Source organism: Neomonachus schauinslandi, chromosome 13 (genome assembly GCF_002201575.2).
Source record: "Neomonachus schauinslandi chromosome 13, ASM220157v2, whole genome shotgun sequence".
Taxonomy (NCBI): domain Eukaryota; kingdom Metazoa; phylum Chordata; class Mammalia; order Carnivora; family Phocidae; genus Neomonachus; species Neomonachus schauinslandi.
The window spans coordinates 26,583,622-26,602,643 of NC_058415.1; the positions used below are offsets into that span (position 1 = coordinate 26,583,622).

Below are 19,022 nucleotides of genomic sequence, written 5' to 3' on the forward strand. Positions count from 1 at the left end.
AGGTTCATTTCCTACATGATACCACTGTGTCAAGACGGGGAAAGGTGACATTTTATCTAATGCTCTGAAACCAGTCAAAGAAAATGAAGAAACAGGAATATGTTCTAAACAAAAGACCAAGATAAATATCCAGAAATAGATCTTAATGAAGCAGAAATAGGTGATTTGCCTAATTGAGAGTTCAGAATAACAGTCATAAAGATTCTCACCAAAGTCAGGAAGCAGTGCATGACTAAAGTAAAAATTTCAACACAGACATAGAAAATATATAAAGGACCAAAAAGAAATCACAGAGCTGAAGGATACAATAACTGAAATAAAAAATTCAGTAGAGGCATTCTAAACAGACTAGATCAAGTGGAAGAAAAAATCAGCACACTTGATAGGTCAGTGGAATTCATCCAGAGGAGCAGAAAGAAAAGAAGAAATTCAAAAAGTAAAGGTAGCTTATAGGATATGGGAGACCACCATCAAAGCAGACCAGTTTATACATTATAGGGATTCCAGAAGGAGAAGAGAGAAAGGAGCAGAAAGCTTATTCACAGAAATAATAGTTGAAAACTCCTGAACTGGGAAAAGAAACAGACATCCAGATCCAGGAAGCCTAGGAAGTACCAACAAGATAAATCCAAGGAGACCCACACCAAGACACATTATGATTAAACTGTCAAAAGTTAAAGACAAGTAACGAATCTTGAAAGTAGCAAAAGAAAAGCAGCTTGTTAAGTAAAAAGCAACCACCATTAAGACTGTCAGATTTTTGAGCAGAAACCTCTACCAAAGGGGAGAAGAATCATATATTCAAAGTGATGAGCAAAAAACCTTCCAACCAAGTGTACCTTACCCAGCAAAGTTATCATTCAGGATTGAATGAGAGTTTTCCAGATAAGCAAAAGCTGAGGGAGTTCATCATCACCAGACCCACCCTCACAAGAAATGTTAAAGGGAGTTCTTCAAGATGAAATGAAAGGTTACTAGTTAGTATCAGGAAAATGTCTGAAAGTATAATACTGGTAAAAGTAAATACAGTTACATTCAGAATACACTAATGTTGTAATGGGGTGAGTAAAATCACTTATAACTCTATTATGAAGGTTAAAAGACAAAAGAATTAAAAAATACCTGTAACTACAGTAATTTAATGGATACACAATATTAAAAGATGCAGATTGTGACATCCAGAACAAAATATGGGGAGAGGAAGCTTTTATATGTGTTTGAAGTTATTATCAGTTTAAAATAGACTTATTAATATGTTCTAATGCAAGCCTTGTGATAACCACAAAACGAAAACCTATAATAGAAATACAAAATGTAAAGAGAAAGGAATTCAAAGCATACTGCTGTAGAAAATCGCCAAATACCAATGAAAGAGAACAAGAGAAGGAAAAAAGGAACACAGGAATTAGAAAACCACCAGAACACAATTAACAAAATAACAAATGGGAGGGGGCGCCTGGGTGGCTCAGTCCATTATGGTTTTGGCTCAGTTCGTGATCTCAGGGTCATGAGATCAAGCCCTGCATGGAGCTCCCTGCTGGGCATAGAGCCTGTTAAGATTCTCTCCCTCTCCCTCTGCCCCTCCCCCCTCTCTTAAAAAAAAAAAAGAAAAAGAAAAACCAAAATAAATGGTAAACCCATACCTGTCAATTATTACTTTAAATGTAAATGGATTAAAATCTCCAATAAAAAATGCATTGTAATTAGAGATTTGTCCATTTTATTTATCTTTTCTAAAACCAGCTCTTAATTTCATTGATCTTTCCTATATTGGGGGGGGAGGAGGGTCTCCATTTATTTCCACTCTGATCTTTATTATTTCCTTCCTTCTGCTAACTTTGGGCTTAATTTGTTCTTCTCTTTCTAATTCCCTGAGGTGTAAAGTTAGGTTGTGTATCTGAGATCTTTCTTACTTCTTCATTCATTTATCCTTATAAACTTCCCTCTCAGAAATGCTTTAGCAGCATCCTGTAGGTTTTGGTATGTTGTGTTTCCATTTTCATTTGTTTCCAGGTATTTTTTTTATTTCCCTTTTGATTTCTTTGACCCATTGGTGGTTTAGTTTCCACATATTTGTAAATTTTCCAGCTTTCCTCCTGTTGATTCTTAGTTCATACTATTGTTGTCAGAAAAGATATTTGGCATTATTTGTCTTTTTAAATTTGCTAAAAGATTTGTTTTGTGACCTGTTGTTTGATCTGTCATGGAGAACGTTCCATGTTCACTTGAGAAGAATGTGTATTCTGCTGCTGTTGGATGGAATGTTCTATATATTTCTTATTAAGGTCTATTTGGTCTAAAGTATAGCTCAAGGACTCAGTTTCCTTATTGATTTTTTTTTTTTTTTTTGGTCTGGATGATCTGTCCATTATTGAAGGTGGATATTGAAGTCCCCTGCTATTAATGTGTTGTCTGGTTCTCTGTTCAGATTTGTTAATATTTTATATATTTGGGTGTTCCTCTGTTAGGTGCATAAATAATTATAATTATTTTCTTGATGATCCCTTTATTATATATTGACCATCTTTGTTTTTTATTATAGTCTTTGGCTTAAAGTCTATTTTGTGTGATACAAGTATAGCTACCCCTGCTTTCTTTTGGTTTTTCCATTAAACCTTGTTTCAGCATTATTTACAACAGCCAGTGTATGGGAACGACCTAAGTGTCTGTTCATAGTGAATGGATACAGAAAATATGGTGTGTATATATACATATACACAGTGGAATTCAGCCAAAAAAAAGGAGATATTGTAATTTGTGACAGTGTGAATAAATCTGGAGAGCATTATACAAAGTTAAATAAGCCAAAGAAAGACAAATGCTGTGTGGTATAACTTATATGTGCAATCAAAACAAAAACAAACTTGAATTCATAGGAACAGTAAAAAGATGGTTGCTGGAGGCTTGGGGAAATATGAAGAGGTTGGGAAAAGGGTATAAACCTTCAGCTGTAAGGTTTGAACCTTACAATGCATGAACATGGTAACTGTAGGTTATAACACTGCATTGTGGCTCAGGTGGTTAAGTGTCTGCCTTCAGCTCAGGTCATGATCTCAGGGTTCTGGGATTGAGCCCCACATCGGGCTCCCTGCTCAGCGGGGAGCCTGCTGCTTCCTCTCCTTCTGTCCCTCCCCACAGCTTATGCTCGTGTGCTCTCTCAAATAAATAATTTTGTTTTTAAAAACAAAAGAAGAAAAAAAAAACCCAAACTCACTGCATTGTGTAATTTGAAATTTGCTAGAAAATAGAACTTAAATGTTCTCACCGAAGGAAAAGAATAGTAAATATGTGAGGTGATAAATGTATTAATTAACTTGATGGGGGGGTATCCTTTCACAATGTATACATATATCAAAGTTTCACATTGTATTACCTCAATAAAGCAGGAAACAAAATACAAAATACAAAAATAAAAGGAACTAGCACATCTTGGAGAATGGGTGATTTCAGGGTTAGAATAGGGAAAGAAGACAATGAGCCTGGAGTATCTTATTGTGCTAAAAGTGTGTAAGTGTTCAGAGTGATAGGGACATGTCAGACACAGAAAACAATTTGAAAGGGCATTCATACTGTTTGTTCATACAAGATGGGACAACTTGAGCATCAAAGCAGATAATTCTAATAGATCATAACCTATTGAATAAAAGAGAAAGCCATATTTCCATACTGTTGTAAGTAAATGAATTAATGCATGGACAGTTTGATTATGATGAGCGTATTTAGGTGTCTTTTCCCCATACCCCCAATATTTACTAACCACAAATGGAGGAGTAACTATAGTGAAGAAGTCTGTCAGACACCAACTTAATCAACTGATCAAAATTAACATTGCCAGTGGTGAGTCAGATCACCACTTTGCTGATAGAGTGCAGTGAAAAAATATGACATCACTTTTGTCATAGTCCAGAGATTCATAATTTGAATCTAATGAGGAAACAAGAGAAACCCACGTTGAAGGGCAGTACACAAAATTACTACCATGTTATTGTCCCTGGTCTTACCCAGTAGCCACCGCCCAGCCTCACCTCCAGGCTGGCTGTGAGGGCTCGCGTGTCTGCCCCTGAACTACTACAAGCCCCAGAACCTACAGAAGGCCACTTCTCAACTTACAGAGCTTTTCCTGAGTTTAGAAGAATTGTAATTGCTTCTTTGCTATTGTCTTTTGGCTTAAATTTTATCTTTGAGTTTGAATATTTGACCTCAGGAAAGAGACACAGGAGTTCCAGGTTCCTGGTCTTTCCAGCTTGGAGGGAGACTAAGAATCAATGAAATGAAATGCATCTTTTGGTTCTGACATAGTGTGAAGACCATTTTGGAACAGTTTGCGAAACTTGAATGAAGTCTAAGGATTAGATGATAGTAATTGGTCAGTGCTATTTTACTAATTCTGGTTATTGTATTGTGAATAACAATAACACTCTCAACATACTCGAGGGTGATTCACTATTGATTGTATTTGCAACTTTGAGAGTTTCAAAGAAAAAAATTCACATGAAAAAGTTGAAAAAAGGGCGCCTAGGTGGCTCAGTTGGTTAAGCGGCTGCCTTCAGCTCAGGTCATGATCCCAGGGTCCTGGGATTGAGTCCCATGTCGGGCTCCCTGCTCAGTGGGGGGTCTCCTTCTCCCTTTGCCTCTGCTTCCCCCCCCCCCCACTTCTGCTCTTGCTCTCTCTCAAATAAATAAATCTTTAAAAAAAAAAAGTTGAAAAAAGAATATCAGCATGTGTAATATTTTGGTGTTTTTGTTAAGGAAAGGAATATATGTGAATGGACAAATAATGGTATATCCATACAATGAAATACTTCTTAGTAATAGAAAGGAATGAAGTACTGATACACTGAACATAGTGATAAATCTTAGAAACATGCTAAAAGAAGCCATATATAAAAGTGCACAAATCACATGATTCTCTTTGCATAAAAGTAGGAAAGACTAATCTTTATGGAGAGAAGGCAGTTCCATAATTTCTGGGCATGGGAGGCAGGGATTGGCTAGGAATGGGCACTGGGAATATTTTGGGGAGATGGAAATGTATACACATTGATTGTGGTAGTAATTCCATGGTTGTATATATTTTTCGAAGTATATTATAGGTTAATATTTACATTCTATTATATGTAAATTATACCTCAATAAAGTTTTTTTAAAAGGCTATGTATATGAATACTTACACATTGAAGGAACTTGTGGTTAGTTCTCAAGAGATTAATTGAGAGTCATATGTAGACAGAAGACTTGCTTTTCATTGTATACCCTTTTGTTTCATTTGAAACTTTTTTTTTTTATCATTTGCATGTATACCTATTCAGAAATACACACCAAAAAATTCAAAATATGTAGACGTGCACATAATATTGCACAGTAAATTCTGATCGGTGATTGTGATAGAATAGTCATTGAGGCCATGCCTTTTTAATTGAACACTTTTGGTTTAATGCCTTTTTGTAAGTTTTTTTTATTGTGGTGAAATATACATGACATAAAATTTGCTATATTAACCATTTTTAAGTGTACAATTCAGTGGCATCAAGTACATTCACATTATCATATTACTGAAACTTCATACTAATTAAACAGTAACTCCCCATTTCCCCTTAATCCCCAGTAACCACTGTTGTACTTTTACCTATGAATTGGGCTATTCCTGGTACATCATATAAGAGGGATCATATAATATTTGTCCTTTTTCTTTATCTTATTTCACATAGCATAATGTTAAACATTTTATCTTTTTTAAAGATTTTATTTGTTTAATAGAGAGCACAAGCTGTGGGAGTGGCAGGCAGAGGGAGAGGGAGAAGCAGACTCCCCGCTGAGCAGGGAGCCCGACGCAGGGCTCGATCCCAGGACCCTGGGATCATGACCCAAGCTGAAGGCAGATGCTTAACCGACTGAGCCACCCAGGCACCCCTGTTAAACATTTTATAAAAGGAAATAATGTAGCCAAGAAGTGTGGAATCGCTTAACAAATCCTTAGCAACTTCTGCATTGTTTTTCAGAATTCCTTCCAACTTCAGAGCATCCAGAACTTGTTATTTCAATAAATATAACGGTAAATTGCCTATGTAACCTTGGGGAGAGATGTTGTCTGAAAAAGATGTCATCTCTATCTCTTGACATAGATTTTTGGATCTTTAATTTTGGCATCTAATCAATTTTAATAACTTAGTTTGCTAAGTTAAAGTACGTTGTTACTATGAATCTTATATCCAAGAACCTTGTACTATTTGTAGCACTTTTCTGCTGTTAATAATGACCGGTTGTCTAACAAGAATTTTAGTAACCAAAACACTCTAAACCAGTGTGCTGTATAAAATGTTTTAGAAACTAGTAATTATTGTTTATTTTTATGTATTTTTTAAAAGATTTTATCTGAGAGAGCGAGAGAGAGCGTGCACAAGCAGGGTGAAGGGCAGAAGGAGAAGCAGATTCCCTGCTGATCAGGGAGCCCAATGCGGGACTTGATCCCAGGGATCAAGTCCTGAGGTGGGATCATGACCTGAGCTGAAGGCAGGTTCTTTACCGACTGAGCCACCCAGGCACCCCAATTGTTTTATTTTTAAAAGAATGCTAGTAGGAGGGGGAAATCCTCTTATTTGGCATTCTTTTACAAGAAGTATATTTGAAGTATTTTAACTGGAAAACCAAGATAATACATCTACAGACTTGGAACAATGGAAGACAGTCTAGAAGTTATCTTGTTTGAGCTGTGTGTCCAATTCAGGAAAACTCGATTAAGCACAGCCCACACTGGGTAGAAAGTAATATGAATTCTCGACTTTACAGACTCATTTCATAAGGGCTCTTCAAGTTATTTTAATAGAAGACAGTCTGTGGTAAATTGTGTGGTAGAGAAGATACATGAAGTATAGTGGGAAAAAGATACATGAAGTATAGTGGAGAAAAAACTGTTAGAGCAGTTTATTCCAGGAGGGGTTTGAGTGTGGTAAAACTTCTTGTAAGGTTTCATACTTTATGTTACCATTAAACCAGATGCAAACTCCTGCCTTGCTTTTAGCCCCTCTCCTGCTCAATTACTCTCTATTCTGAACAGCTGCTTCAATCTCTCTTAGCTCAGCTCTTCCACTCATCTGTGCTCAGGCGGGTTATTATGTCTTGTATAGGACAGTTACAGAGTTCTTATGTATGAGATTCAGCAACAGCTGAGACTTAAAAATAGTTACTAGGAATAACTTTAGCCATTAACAAGGATTAGGTACAAAGAAATGTTGGGGGGTGGGTGCGATTTAAGTATATCTGGGGAATGGAGAGAAGCATACAGATAACCTTCTAACTTTATGCATAGGGACTTTGTCCCCATTCTATTTATATGCATATATTCTTCCTGAGTTTGGAGAAAGTATGATTTGGAAAATTGGAGCTCCTTATGAAAAAAGGAAAGGAACCATATTCTCTATCCTCTAGGCCATTGATATGCCTGGAATACTTTTTTTTTTTTTACTTTTTTATTTGTTATGTTAATCACCATACATTACATCATTAGTTTTTGATGTAGTGTTCCATGATTCATTGTTTGTGCATAACACCCAGTGCTCCATGCAGAACGTGCCCTCTTTAATACCCATCACCAGGCTAACCCATCCTCCCACCCCCTCCCCTCTAGAACCCTCAGTTTTTCAGAGTCCATCATCTCTCATGGTTCATCTCCCCCTCCGATTTCCCCCCCTTCATTCTTCCCCTCCTACTATCTTCTTTTTTTTTTCTTAACATATATTGCATTATTTGTTTCAGAGGTACAGAACTGTGATTCAACAGTCTTGCACAATTTACAGCGCTCACCATAGCACATACCCTCCCCAGTGTCTATCACCCAGCCACCCTCCCTCCCACCCCCCACCACTTCAGCAACCCTCCATTTGTTTCCTGAGATTAAGAATTCCTCATATCAGTGAGGTCATATGATACATGTCTTTCTCTGATTGACTTATTTCGCTCAGCATAACACCCTCCAGTTCCATTTCTTGGAATACTTTTTCCTGACCAACATTTTACTAACTTCTTATCATATGAGTCTTTCCTTAGATTTCAGTTCTTGTTAGTCTTTCTAATTTTTCCATGGTTTAGATTCTCTTGTTACATCCTGAGCTTATCCACACTGAATTAAAGTTGCATATGGTATTTGTCTAGACCAGTGTTTCTCAACTGGGGCCTCCCAGGGACATTTGGCAATGTCTGGACCCATTTTTGTTTTTCACAATTAAGGGGATGCTACTGGCATCTAGTGGGTAGAGGTCAGGGATGCTGCTATAAACCCCTGTGGTCTGCAGGACAGCTGAATTAGTTTCAGAAGGTAATACTGTTTTATGTCGCACCTCTTTTAAAGATTTATTTATTTCAGAGAGAGAGCATGTGAGAGCAGGGGGAGGGAGAGGGAGAGAGAGAATCTCAAGTAGACTCCATGCTAAGATAATGACCAGAGCCGAAATCGAGTCGGAGGCTTAACCTTTTATGTTGCATTTTAAAATTTGTATAAAAATGTAATGTAGATGGGGTTCCTGGGTGGCTCAGATGGTTAAGCATCTGCCCAGATCTCCGCGTTCTGGGATCAAGCCCTGTGTCGGGCTCCCAACTCGGCGGGGAATCTGCTTCTCCCTCTCCCCCTGCTTGCGCTATCTCTGTCTCTCTCTCTCATGTGAATAAATAAAATCTTTAAAAAAATGTAAGTAGAATATATTTGATACTCATTTCCCATTAATATTTACTTCATGGTAATACAGATTTTCATGAGTTGCTGTATCTTCTACTTGTGGTTTAAAGCCTTAAAATGTGTGTATTAAAAATAGAATATTTCTGGGTAATACTTTTAGATGAAAATTAGAATGCTTTCAGGGAATATAAGGATAATTTCCAGTTACGTAGTTAGATTCTGTGCATTTATCATTAAAGCCCCAAAATGTATTTATGTTGGTATGGTAAAGCATCCTCACTACTACATTTACCTTAAATGACATGTTATAAATCAGAAATTTAAACTGTTTTATTATACTGGTAACAGTCTTTCATTTTGAGTATGCACATCTTGTCATTCATAAAACATGTAGCCAGTGCCTGTAATGAACCAGGCATTTAGGTGTTTGGGACACGAGCCAGTTCCTGCTCTTTCAAAAGAACTGAAGGAGAGATGATGTAATCCCACATGGACAGTGTAGCAGTGAATATACACAGTTCTTGGAGGGAGGGCCAAGCATGAGAGGGAATCCAAGCTATAGCAGGTCTCTTAGGCTAAGAATAAGGGGTAGACTTTATAGGCAGAAAGAATAGTTCGTGTATAAGTAAAGAAGCATAAAAGAACATGATACTTATAAGGCAGTGTGCTTGCTTATAGCTTATGGTGCTTAGAGAATAGAGCATGTTAAAAGATGACTTTCAGAAAAAAGTAAAAACTGATTCACATACAGATATAAAAATGAGCATGTGTTAAGGATTTTGTTAAACTCATTCAGTGAAATAACTAGGCACGAAAAGTTTTAAAACATTCAAATTTAGGGGTGCCTGGGTGGTTCAGTCAGTTAAGTGTCTGCCTTTGGCTCTGAGCCCCGCATTGGGCTCTCTGGTCATTGAGGAGCCTTCTTCTTGCTCTGCCCCTCCCCCTCGCTCATGCTTTCTCTCTCTCTTTCTCAAATAAATAAAATCTTTAAAAAAATTAAAATTTATATGGAGCATTGGAATGTTGAAATAAATTATAAATGGAGGCAAAACTGTTCTATAGATTTGGGAGGAAGTCAGGTGAATCTCTGCCAGGACAGAATTTGCATGTCTTCTATTAGTTACTTACTATTTATAGATTTGTAAAATAGCTGCCTTGAATCAATCTGACAATGCATAGCTTTCCATTGGAGTACAGATTTTTTTTTCTACAGGAGTGGCAGGAAATTTAAAGTACCTTCCTATGCCCTACCACAGACTTTGTACTGTATGCAGTAGGGAGCCAACAAAATTTTTGGATTAGGGGAGTGAAATCAGGTTGTCATTTAGATAAAAAAATTGAGGTGTCAGTGTACAGGATTAATTAATGAGGGAGTATTCAGTGTAGAGGAATGAGTTAGGCTTTTGCAGTGGCAGTAAGAGTGAAGGGGGAGGGGGACAGTCAGTGGATGTTAGGATGTGGAATACTTTAAGACTTATGCACTGATTAAAGCAGACAAGAAGATTTCTGGCCTAAGCAGTTGTAAGGGCAGTGGGTCATTTTATTGGAAAAGGGAATATAAGGAGAAGCAGTGTTTGGGGCAAGATAATGGCAGTTTTTGGATATGTGCCTTTTGAGATGATGTCGGGTACCAAGGTAGAAATGTCCATTATGCAGTTGGAAATCAGGTTTGGCACTCAGAAGAAAGATTGTGGGCTAATGATTTTAGCCTGGAAAACATTAGTTAAATTGGAATTTTTATAAGAATAAATAACTTCAACCAGGGAGGACTTAAGTATGGAGAAGAGGAAGAAGGCCAGGAACCTTGAGGGGCATCTTTATTTGCTTGATCTTCAGGAATAATTACATATGTCACAGGAGCATTATTATAATTTGGTTAAATATCAGTCTTTTAATTCTTAATGATGCCTGCTTATCTTAATTTGGGGGGGAGGGGCAGAGGGAGAGGATCTTAAGCAGGCTCCGTGCCCGGCATGGAGCCCAAGACCGGGCTCATTCTCACAACCCTAAGACCATGACCTGAGCTGAAATCAAGAGTCGAACGCTTAACAGACTAAGCCGCCCAGGGTCCCAGCTTCCCATACTTAGCTTAATTTTATCTTTCATTAACATCCAAAGCTGTTTTATTTATTCTTGGTTTATAGCCTGTTTGTAGTACAGCAAGAGAACCTGATTCCAAATTCTTAATCACTTCTTATTTCATATATTTCCTCATTTTAGATTTCAAGTTGAGAGAAACTTAGTTTGGAGCCTTGCACTAGTGTGAAAAGTGAGGTCACAGTGGGCAGAGAATGGGAAAAAGGAAATCACCCTTAGGTCCCTTGTAAAAGGTTATTTATGCTTTAAAGCACTCTGAATTTCTGTAATTAATGTCAGTACCAAATGTATTCCAGACTCATGGGAGTGGGGCGGGGACTGTTCTCTGTTTTGCATTATTATTGTAACTAAGTTTGAGTTGATTCTACTGTTCAGTAATTGAAGGGACAACAGCCTCAATTTGTGTTCCCATTTTATTTACCTTTTTTTCACAATTTCATGGTTAATACAGCATTGCTTTCTTCCTGTTTTATCCCATTCTTGGCTTATGGTTAATTGTGAGGTAGCAACCCCTTTCTGTCACTACTACCAATTCCATGGAGTTAGGAAGTACAATTTTTTAGGTTATTAAATCTGTTTATCTCATTTAAAAAAAATGCATACATATAGATGTTTGTAAATTATAAAATTCATTTAGAGAATATTGTGACAGGAATCTGGAGATGCTTTTGAAATTGGCCTTTCTCTTTTTATATTTACTAGTATTTGAGGTTTAAGATTCAGCGAAACACTGAAAATCTTACTTTTTTTTCCTTTTTAGATCATCCAATTATGATGGGTTTTGAGCCCCTTGTTAACCAGAGGCTACTTCCACCTACCTTCCCTCGATATGCAAAAATAATTAAAAGGGAAGAAATGGTCAACTATTTTGCAAGATTAATAGATAGAATAAAAACTGTTTGTGAGGTGGTCAATTTAACAAATTTACATTGTATCCTGGTAAGTACAAATCTCTGTTCTGGAATATGGTTTTGATTGAACAACAGAATAGTTTATCACTTTTTAGAGGCTGACTGTCCCAAGGGTAAATAAAATTGCTTATTTTCCTTGATAGCTGGAGAATTAAGTGTTGTGTGTGTGTGTATGTTGTGTGTGTATTTGTTTCTGTTTAATCCTCACAAGGATTATGTACTATCCATCTTAGAGATTAAAAAACTAAAGTTTAGATGATTCACCCAGGTTTTAAGAATGAGGATTTAAACCCTGGATTCTGTCTTCAAAACTTCTTATATGTAAATGTGTGTGTGCGTGTACACATCTATGTGAGTATGCATATATACATACATGTATATTTTTATACAAAAAATTAGATCATGGTGTTTGTAGCCTGCTTTCATCACTAATCTCTGTATCATGAACATCTTTCTTTCCATGTCAACAAATACACATTTTTTTACATTATTTAAATAGTTACATGGTATTTCATGTAAGAATAAGAATATATCACAGTTTTTTCCAGTCCATTCATAATTGAATTGTATTTAGGTCATTTTCAGTGTTCTGTTATAAACAGTACTAAAATGAGCTTGTCTGTAGGAACCTTCATATCATCTGCTTCCGTCTTCCTTAAGATAAATTCCTAAACCATTAAGTTGCTGGGTGAAAGAGGATATACATTTTACGTATTTTGGATTAATCTTCTGTATGGGTTAAAATGTAGAAAGGCAATATTTCCTTACAGTTAGGAAGGTAGAAAATATGCAATATAATACTGTCATTATTTAGACATAAGTACACTATTTTACACAACTCTGCAGAGAGGTACATAATTCCCAGCGCATGTCATTTTCTCTGTGAGGTCTTCCTTGTTGGTTCCGGTTGCTTCTGTACCTGGATGCCTTGAGATGATGAAGTACCTTGCTTACATTCCTAGAATTTGAATAGCAGCCACTGGGATATAGTTGATGGTCAACAAAGATTTGTGCTTCTATTTATGCTCTTTCTTGTAATAACTTTATTTTCCCCTCTAATTCTTTGTCATTAACGCCCAGCTTAAGTCTTCATTCCTTAGTGAAACTTTCACTGATTCTGTGTTTGTTACCTCCTTTCTGTTTGCTTTCTTTTTAGTAGTTTTGTCCTTATTCTATCTTAAGAATCATAGAATCTTAAAGGTAGAAAAGATCATAGACATAACCCAGTTCATTTTGCAATTCATTGTATAGCTAAACAAAGTAAGGTTTAGAGGGCTTGTAACCAAATTAGATGATTGGTTAGTGGCATATCTGGAATTAGAATAGAGACTTTTATTCTTCTGTTGCATCTGCTTTTTCTGATTCTTAATCGTTACATGAATATTTGTGTTCAGATTAAATGTAGGATTTTAGAAGGCGATCAGTGTGAATTGGAATAAGAAAAAATAATGCAGCAGTTGGAATTTGATATTCTGGCAGAGGGTTATGGATTGCCTTGTCAGGGAGGTGCCCACATGCTTTTTCTACCAGCTCCCCACTACCATAGTAGTGGGGAGCTGGGAGAGCCAGGCCTGGACTGCCAGCCCTGGACGTGAAGAGGGCATAGAGAGAGAAGAGTCTGGATCCCTGGAACACTTGGGACAGGAGTCAGTGGTGATAGTAGGGGAGTGTGGCTAAGGCCAAGAATCGAGAAGATTGAAGTTAGAGAAAAGGGGGGCTCAAATATCTGGTGGATCTGCGTAAGAAACCTGTTACTATTAGGATAAAGTGCCAGATTGTAAGGTGTGCTTACATACAAAATAAATCATCTCTGGAAGATTGGGAATGGACATGAGCACACACACTGAAAAAGAAGTAAACATGAAAAATGCATACCCTTACTAGTAATTGAAGAAATGCATTTTTTAACAACTTGATTGGAAAGTATAGTAATATTTAATGTTGGTGGAAGGAAATAGTTGCTCTCCTATACTTCTGTGGCTATTGCTCTCAAAAGTCTTAAAAATGTGTATATCCTGACCTAGCAACTCCCCTTCTAGAGATTTAGCATAAGAAAATCATCTAAGATATATGCAAAGATGAACTAAAGAGTATTTGGCTCATCATCATTTGTAATCTTGAAAAACTAGAAACCGTTTAAATGCCCACTGGTGACACTACCCATCCTGTATAGTATGTGTAGAATATATGCCATACTGACATTAAAAAGCATGACCATAGGGGAAGGGAGGGAAATCTGAAGGAGGAGAAATCATGGAGGGAGATGAACCATGAGAGACTGTGGACCCCGGGAAACAAACTCAGGGTTTCAGAGGGGAGGTGGGTGGGGGATGGGGTAACAGGGTGATGGGTATTGAGGAGGGCACGTGTTGTGATGAGCACTGGGTGTTATACGCAACTAATGAATCATTGAACACTGCAACAAAAACTAATGATGTTATATACAGTGGCTAACTGAACATAAAAAAAAAGCATGTTATAGGAAAATATTGAATAGGGAAATGTTTGTGAATGCCAAGTTATGTTTCAAAATAGATTATTCATTTTATACATTGTCACACACAGAAGGGATCATCAGAGATAGGTAAATTCAGTTTAAAAAAGATTGGAATAACAAATACCGAAATGTCAGTTACAACTCTTTATAGCTTATGCTCTGCATGTTTCTGCATTTTCACATTCGAGTTTTATGCAAGATCAACATGGGTGGGGTAGTTAAGTAACTGAATTAACAGTTTGCAGCCATGTGTGCTGCACTGTAGAGAAAACACAGAGTAAGGGACCAGAGTAAACACAGGGAGATAAATTAAGAAACCATCATTACAGTCCAAGGGAGGGAGGATGGTAACTTCATTTAGAAGGATGGCAGGGAGATGATGTGGGTTGTCAGAGTTAGAGCTATGCATGAACTAAAATTGATAGCATGTTGGTGTTGAATTAAATATGGGGCATGAGAGAGCTCTCAGGAAGGTCTCTGGGTTTCTCACTTGGAGATCTTGATACACTCTGCTGTTCACCAAAATGGGGAAATTCTCAAAGACCTTTAGTCAGCCTAGGGTCTTACTGAAGCTGAATTTGAGGTGTCTTTGAGATATTTATGTAGAGATATTGAATAGATATTGACTATATGGATAGAATTTAGAAGTCAGTGCTAGATATGTAATTTTAGAACTATTACAGGTAGTTATTGAAGCATGAGTATGATGAAGATTGTGAGGGAAAAAGTATATGGCTTGAGAAAGAAAATAGTCTGGAACTAAACTTTGAACCTACAGAGCAGACCAAGAAGTGGCCACAAAGGAAAAAACTCATGAAAGTCATTTAAAAAGGAAGGAAGTCCTGTCAAATACTGCTGAGAGGTCAGATGAAAGAAGTGAATAAGGTCCAAAACAAATGTCAACTGGATTTGGTGTCAGAGGACAGTTGTGACTAGAGTGAAAAGCTAGGCTAGTGGGTGTTGATGAGAAGGGGCCATTGATTAAGTAGAGACCGTTCAGTCAACTGTTTCAGAAAGTTTAGCTGAGAAGGCAAGCGGTTGAGGGAGAAATGTGGAGCATGTGACAGTTTCTTTTTTAAGATGGGGGAAAATTGACTACTTAAATATAAATGGGGAGGATCTGGAAGAGAGGGAGAAGTTAAATACCTAGGACAGACAAGGATGGATGCTTGACAATGTGTAATGTTCCTGAAAAGACCGGAAATGGAGTCATAGTACAAATGGAAGGTTTCCGTTGTTAAAGTGGGCAAGGAAAGGATCTGGCTACAAATGTGGGTTCAGTTTCATAAAGTTTAGAGGCTGAAGTGGAGGGATTTCCTGTTGATAGGTGACTTAATTTTCTTTGTAATGTTGAATGGGAGGACATCTGTAGTAGAGAACATTGAGAAGTGTGAGCAAGGTATAAAAGTTAATTGTGAAAAAGTGAATTGACTAGAGAAACTTGGTAGGTTTTGGCAGAGCACCCATTTAAATTGGGGATCACGAGTCTGGAAAACACACAAAAAATATGAAAATGATAAATAGCTACTATCCTATAATATACAGAAGCTAACATTGTAGTGTATTTTCTTACCTTTTTTCTTTTATCTCTGTATAAACCCTATATAGTTTCTCTAAGCATATCTTTTGGATGTCAGAAGAATCAGGAATAGTCAGTTATGTGAATCCACTTGGCCTGGTTACTTGGTATTTATTTCTGTGAAGTAGGAAGTAAACTTCTGCCATTAGTTAGCAAATTATTACTGATGCTATTTTTTTCGTGGTGTGCAAATTTAATATTGGTATCCACACAATTCTATCGGTCAGTTAAAAAAAAGTCTCCAAAATCATCTATTGTCCCATTGATACAATTAAGACAGTTCCTATAGAAATGATCCTTAGCTCTTTGTCATATTTTAACTCTGGTAGTATGTAATTTCCAGAAGGTCTGGTAAAAAATTATATGCTATATATAAACATTTCCAGCTTTTATTTAATCTATTAATGACATTATTTTTTCTGTGTATCAGGATTTTTTCTGTGAATTTAGTGAACAATCACCTTGTGTTCTTTCAAGATCTCTATTACAAGTAAGTTCTAAGAATATTGCAGTACTTCTTTAAACATCAAATTTTATGTGTGTTGACATTGTTTAATTGATTGCTGGAACAAAAGTAGATGCTTTTAAAGGATATCAACAGTTAGTGTTATATTTTTGTGATAGAAGTATTAGAATATTAGACATTCATCAAGATCATATCCTTGGCTATAAAACCTTAATAATTTAAAAACAATTGAAATCATACAAAGTATGCTCTTTGACTATTTTGGAATTAAACTAGTAACCAGTAACAAAGATATTTGGAAATTTTCCAGATATTTGAAAATTAACACACTTCTAAAGAGGAAGTCCTGAGGATAATTAGAAAATATTTTGAACTGAATGAAAATGAAAATATAACCTACAGAATCTGTGGGATATAATTGAAGCAGTGCTTAGAGGAAAATTTATAAGATTAAATGTTTATATGAGAAAAAGAAGAAAGTGGTTCCCAAAGGGATGGGGAGGGTAGGGAATGGGTGAAATAGGTGAAGGGGATTAAGAGATACAAACTTCCAGTTATAAAATAAATAAGTCACAAGGGGCGCCTGGATGGCTCAGTTGGTTAAGCAACTGCCTTCCGCTTAGGTCATGATCCCGGAGTCCCAGGATCGAGTTCCGCGTCTGGCTCCCTCCTCAGCAGGGAGTCTGCTTCTCCCTCTGACCCTGCTCCCTCTTGTGCTCTTTCTCTCTCAAATAAATAAGTCACAGGGATGAAAAGTACAGCATGTGGAATATAGTTAATAATATTGTAATAACCTTGGTGACAGATGATAACTACCTGTACCATGGTGAGTAGTACAATCACTGTGTTGTACACCTGAAGCTAATATAATATTATATGTTAACTATACTTCAGTTAAAAATTTTTTAAAAGAAAGGTCTGAATAATTTGAGCTTCTACAAAAAAAAAAGCAAATGAAACTCAAAGCAAGCAGAAGAAATCAGTAAAATAAGAAACAGATAAACAGTGAAGAAAATTGATGTAACGAAAAACTTGGTTCTTTTGAAAATATCAATTAAAGGGGTGCCTGAATGGCCCAGTTGGAAGAATGTGTGACTCTTGATCTCAGGGTTGTGAGTTCGAGCCCCATTGGGTGTAGAGATTACTTAAATAAACAATACTTTAAAAAAATTAACTGAGCCTTTAAAAAAAAAGGAAAAAAAGATATCAATAACATTGAAGAACCTCTAACTAGACAGAACAAGAAAAAAAGGTACAGATGAATAATAGCAGGAATGAAAAAGAGTACTACTACAGACCTGTAAGGGTCTGTAAAAGGTTATATGGGAAATATTATAAACAACTCATGTCCATAAATTCAAAAACATAGATCAAATGGACTAATTTCTTGAAGGACATTACCCAAATTCACAAAGAAAGAGATAACTTGAATGATCCTGTATCTATTAAAGAAATTGAATTCATAGTTTAAAACCTTCCAACAAAGAAAATTCCAGGTCAGTTCTGTACAGTCTGTTCCAGAAAATAGAAAAGCCAACAATACTCATATAAAGCCAGCAATATCTCAGTAGCAAAACCAAAGACATTAAAAGCATGGAAAATTATAGACATATTATGAGCATAGACAGAACAACCTTAAAGTATTATCATATCAAATCAACAATATATAAAAAAATAGTACATCTTGACCAAGTTGGTTTTTTTCCAAGAATTCAAGCCTGGTTCAGCATTCAAAAATCAGTCAGTGTAATCCACCATACAATGTAAAGTCTCAGTAGATTCAGGAAAAGCATTTGACATAATTCAACCTCCATTCATGATAAAAACTCTCAGCAAAACTAGGAATAGAAAAGAATTTCCTTAACCTGATAAAGGGTATGTACAAGAAAATCTGCAGCTAACATCGTACTTAATGATGGAAGATTAAATCCTTTCCTCCTAAGATTGAGAGTAAAACGAGGATGTCCACTCTCTCTCTCCACTCTTTTTCAACATACTACATACAGATGGTCCACAACTTAAGAGGGTTTGGCTTATGATTTATAAACTTTATGATGGTGTGAAAGTGATGTGCATTCAGTGGAAACCATACTTCATTATTTTGAATTTTGATCTTTTCAATATGCAGTATAATACTCTCTCATGATGCTGGGCATGACCAGCGAGCCACAGCTCCCACTCAGCCACACAATCACAAGGGTAAACAACTGATTTAACCATTCTGTTTTTCACTTTCAGTATAGCATTCAATAAATTACAGGAGATATTCAACACTTTATTATCAAATAAGCTTTGTGTTAGATGATTTTGCCCCACAGTAGGCTAATGTAAGTGTTCTGAGCATGTTTAAGGTAGGCTAGGCTAAGCTATGATGTTCAGTATGTTAGATGTATTAAATGCATTGCAACTTAAGAGTATTTTCAACTTACAGTGGGTTTATTGGGACATAAGCCAATCATCATAAGTTGAGGGAGAGCTGTACTGGAAATTTTAGCCAGTGGAAAACGGAAGGAAAAAGAAATAAAAGGCATACAGTTGAAAAAGGAAAAAATACATTTTTATAGACAACATTATTTTCTATATAGAATGTCAAGGAATCTACAAAGAAGTTCCTAGACCAGATGGGTGAGTTTAAGAAGAATACAGGATATGAGGTCAATATACAAAAAGCAGTTGTATTTCTATATATTTGCAATGAGCAATGGGAAGTAAAACATTTAAAAACAGTACTATTTACAATAACACAGAAAATGAAATAATTAGGTATAAATCTAACACCTGTTTATAGGACCTATATGCTGAAA

General features: G+C 36.4%; 1 protein-coding gene across 1 annotated transcript in view; it reads left to right on the forward strand.

Annotated features, from left to right (window-relative positions):
- Positions 1 to 19,022, forward strand: part of NAA35 (N-alpha-acetyltransferase 35, NatC auxiliary subunit) — a 97,240-nt gene that overhangs the window by 53,805 nt on the left and 24,413 nt on the right. Inside the window, exons 12-13 of the mRNA XM_021677949.2 lie at positions 11,526 to 11,704; positions 16,183 to 16,242. Of these exons, the coding sequence (XP_021533624.1) occupies positions 11,526 to 11,704; positions 16,183 to 16,242 (239 nt within the window). The remainder of the gene's footprint in view (positions 1 to 11,525; positions 11,705 to 16,182; positions 16,243 to 19,022) is intronic.